Source organism: Neofelis nebulosa, chromosome 14 (genome assembly GCF_028018385.1).
Source record: "Neofelis nebulosa isolate mNeoNeb1 chromosome 14, mNeoNeb1.pri, whole genome shotgun sequence".
NCBI classification, from domain to species: Eukaryota; Metazoa; Chordata; class Mammalia; order Carnivora; family Felidae; genus Neofelis; species Neofelis nebulosa.
Window position 1 is genome coordinate 8,377,607 of NC_080795.1, and position 3,591 is coordinate 8,381,197.

Genomic DNA, 3,591 nt, shown 5'->3' on the forward strand with positions numbered 1-3,591 from the left:
CATATGATCTGAATTTATAGAAAATTTTGGCATTTTATGATTCAGTTCTGTTCTGGACAAGTCGGTTTCACCAATAACAGATTTGAATAAATTCAGGAGTAGGGGACTGCAGAAGTAAGCATGCTTGGGGCACCTGGATGGCTCAGTCAGTTGAGCGACCAACTTCGGCTCAGGTCATGATCTCACGGTTTGTGAGTTCGAGCCCCATGTCGGGCTCTGTGCTGACAGCTCAGAGCCTGGAGCCTGCTTCAAATTCTGTGTCTCCCTCTCTCTCTGCCCCTCCCCCACTTGTGCCCTGTCTCTCTCTGTCTCAGAAATAAATAAACGTTAAAAAAAAAAAAAAAAAAAAAAGAAGCATGCTTGCTGCGAAAGCAAAGTGTATGATTCTCTAAGGGAATAAGGTTACTAACAATATTAAGACAACTACTAGATTTGTAGTTGTGCTGTGTGTCTTAGAAGAGGTATTTGAGGGGCGCCTGGGTGGCTCAGTCGGTTGAGCGTCTGGCTCTTAATTTCGGTTCAGGTCATGATCTCATGGTTCAGGAGTTCCGGCCCTGCATCGGGCTCTGCGCTGAGAGCCTGCTTGGGATTCTCCCTCTCCCTCTTTCTTTCTCGACCCCTCCTACCCCTCCTCCCCCCCCCCCCCCACCATCTCTCTCTCAAAATAAGTTAAAAAAAGAAAAGGTATTGGAGACAAAAAAGGAGTTTTTAATAACTTTATTTTCTAAAAACCCATCCCGCAGATATGTTTTTTTTTTTCTACATGGTCACTTCTTTAAAAACGAGTAGAAACAAAGACAAAGCCTATCTTGATACAGGTTTAGAGTCAGCCAAATTCAGCTCTTAAGGAGTTAAGGTCGACCAGGAGGAGTTCTGCACTTGGCCGCTGCAAGGCACTGGCCCTCCAGCAGCACTGGATGATCTTCCCCAGTCTTTTCCCAGACATGGAGTCCGTGAAGACAGCTGCTGACAGAGAAGGGCGAAGATCGTAGGCCACCACAGCATAGAGCACGTACTGTCGCTCCCCGGAGTACGGGGCCTCCTTGGTACTCATTTGCCAGAGAGTGATGGCAAAGGAATAGATGTCAGCTTTGGGCGTTACGGCCTCTCCTTTCAGGAGCTCTGGGGCTCGGTGGGTGTAGGTGCCCCCCGGGGGGTAAGGGGGAGTGCGGCAGCACGTCAGATCTTCCAACTTCTCGGAGCACCCGAAGTCGCCGATTTTGCAGACGTCCTGCTCACTGATCAGAATGTTCGCAGGCTTCAGGTCCAAGTGTACGATGCTCTGCGAGTGAAGGAAAAGCAGGCCGTTCACGACATCTAGGGAATACTTCAGACACTTTCCCAAATTGAATTGCTCTCTGGCACAGCAGCGAGGCTCCGCGTCCTCCTCAGGGCAGCTGGTGGCACCGTATATGACTTGGTGTAAGGTGACATCGCCACCGAACTCCATGATTATGGTGCCCAGGCTGTTAAAGCCTGCGGGCGTGCGCGTGCTGGCGGCCACCACCCGCACGATGTTGTCGTGGCGAAGCCTGGCGATGTTGAGCTCGGCCCAGAAGCTGCGCTGGGACGCCAGTCGGTTCTTGGTGCACCTGTTCACTTGCTTTATGGCCACCGGAACACCGTGGTAGGTGGCCTTGTACACCGAGCCAAACCCGCCAGCTCCCAGCCTCTGCAGGAAGCACACCTGCTCCCAGTCAATGGAGCACCAGGCCAGCCGGCGCGGTAGCCGCGGGGCCCTGGGAGGAGTGCCACCCACGACGAGCTTCCCTGCCCTACCTGGCAGCTCAGCAGGGCTGCTGCAGGGCCTCGAGTCCACCGGGGGCGAAAACTCGCCGGGGAGGTAACCGCGCCGGGGAAGCGGCGAGGGCATCGCGCCTTCGAAGCGGACCCCGGAGCGACTCAGGCGAGCGAAAAGAGAAGAGGCCCCGGGAGTTTGGAAGCCTTGCTGCCGACCCCTTGGTTCCACCCAGCGTTTTTCTCCTCTTCCTTCGTTTTCCCCCAAAGGAGCCGCATCTGGGATGTAATCAGTAAGTGTTTTTATCAGAAGGGGGAAACAATCTCGAATGAAGCACAGCCCTCTTTTTCAGATGACAGGATTTCCCTTCAACGCTGAAAGCGCCTTCTTGTAAAAACAAGCTCTTGACTGAGAAGAGTTCACCAGATAAACAACACCGAGCTGCCCCTGGGCTCACCCCCTTTTTCCCAGTATTTCCCTAATTATGATAAAACCGGCTTTTTTTTTTTTTTTTTTTTTAAGCGTCATCCGCAGAACGTGATCAGTCCTCAGACTAAGGAGACCACAATAGTGCAATGAAATGATTTCACACTTTGCAGGCTATAATGATTGTCAGGGTTGTTTTCCAGCTGCATTAAATCACTTCCAGCAGTTATTGGCAGGAAGAGTTGAAATACGAACAGCTGACATTTGTTTAACCGATTACAGGGATAATTAGGTGCAACATTCATACATGGATAAAAAACTAACCTCGAAGTAATCGATCCAAATAGAATCACTGATACAGGTCAAAACATCCATCTCCTAAGTTCATCAGGGGAAAGGAGAATTCTCTGACACTCCATTCAGCTTATATAGCAAATTAGCAAGACTTCTTAGCAACCTATCGACTTCCTAACAACCCTGGGCCATGGTAGTTTGGCCCACCCGGTAAGCTCACTTACAAGAGAGATTCTCGACTTCACAGCAAATGAGTTACAGAAGTGTCGAAACAGAGTCGGGCGGGGGAGAAAAAAAGAACAGATTCAGATTCAGAGCCATGATCAGAGCTTCAGATAATAACAAATAGAGAATCCTAGGAGAGGAAAAATCTGAATAAAAATGGCACAGAATCACTACTGTCTATATGTAATGTGGACAACCAGATGTTGAAATTAAACCAGGGGCTTGCTGTGCAACCATAAATTCTTCCTTTCTAGTTTCTGTAACAACAAACTCCCTACCTCCCACTAATTTGCATTCCATATCTTTGGGGGAAAAGACCAACATTACCCTATTGATAAAAAAACAGAGGAACATGTTAGGATCTACGTCTTTAAAGTTCTGTTCTTCTTGTACGGAGAGCACACAGGTGATGTTAAACTATATTTTTATGATGATAGAGCTATGCTTTTGAGATATATTCATTCTGAGAAGATATGAGAATAAACACAAGGCATTTACATAAGCCATTTGAAGTCTGTTGAGCCCTAGGATAGGATTTCTAGTCTATACTACCCATCTGCCTTCCTATGTGATCTCGTGTATAGTGTTTAACCTGTTTGAGCTTCAGTTTTTTCACCTAAAGAAATTAGGATAATAATTACTAAACTTCTTTATTTTGGGATAAAAGTTGGGGAATCCTGTACACATTGATAACAACAAAAGTCTAAAAAGTGTACACTTATGAAATATTTTAGTAGAAAGGGAGTTGAATCCAACCCAAAATACAAAAGGATGACAGTTGAGAGAGTAAAATAAGAAAATTCTACAGTAAGTCTATACTGCAAAATTTATTTAATAGTTGGCACATAGTTGGCACATAGGTATAATTTAGTTTCCTGGCATGAGGAATGCTGCGAATATTAGTCAAA

At 47.0% G+C, this 3,591-nt stretch overlaps 1 protein-coding gene across 1 annotated transcript; it reads right to left on the reverse strand.

Annotated features, from left to right (window-relative positions):
* Window positions 1–747: 747 nt before the first annotated feature.
* Window positions 748–1,979, reverse strand: MOS (MOS proto-oncogene, serine/threonine kinase). The gene has a single exon (XM_058699618.1). It carries the CDS (start codon window positions 1,871–1,873, stop codon window positions 827–829), a length of 1,047 nt encoding a protein of 348 aa, XP_058555601.1. The 5' UTR covers window positions 1,874–1,979; the 3' UTR covers window positions 748–826.
* Between the last annotated feature and the right edge of the window lie 1,612 nt (window positions 1,980–3,591).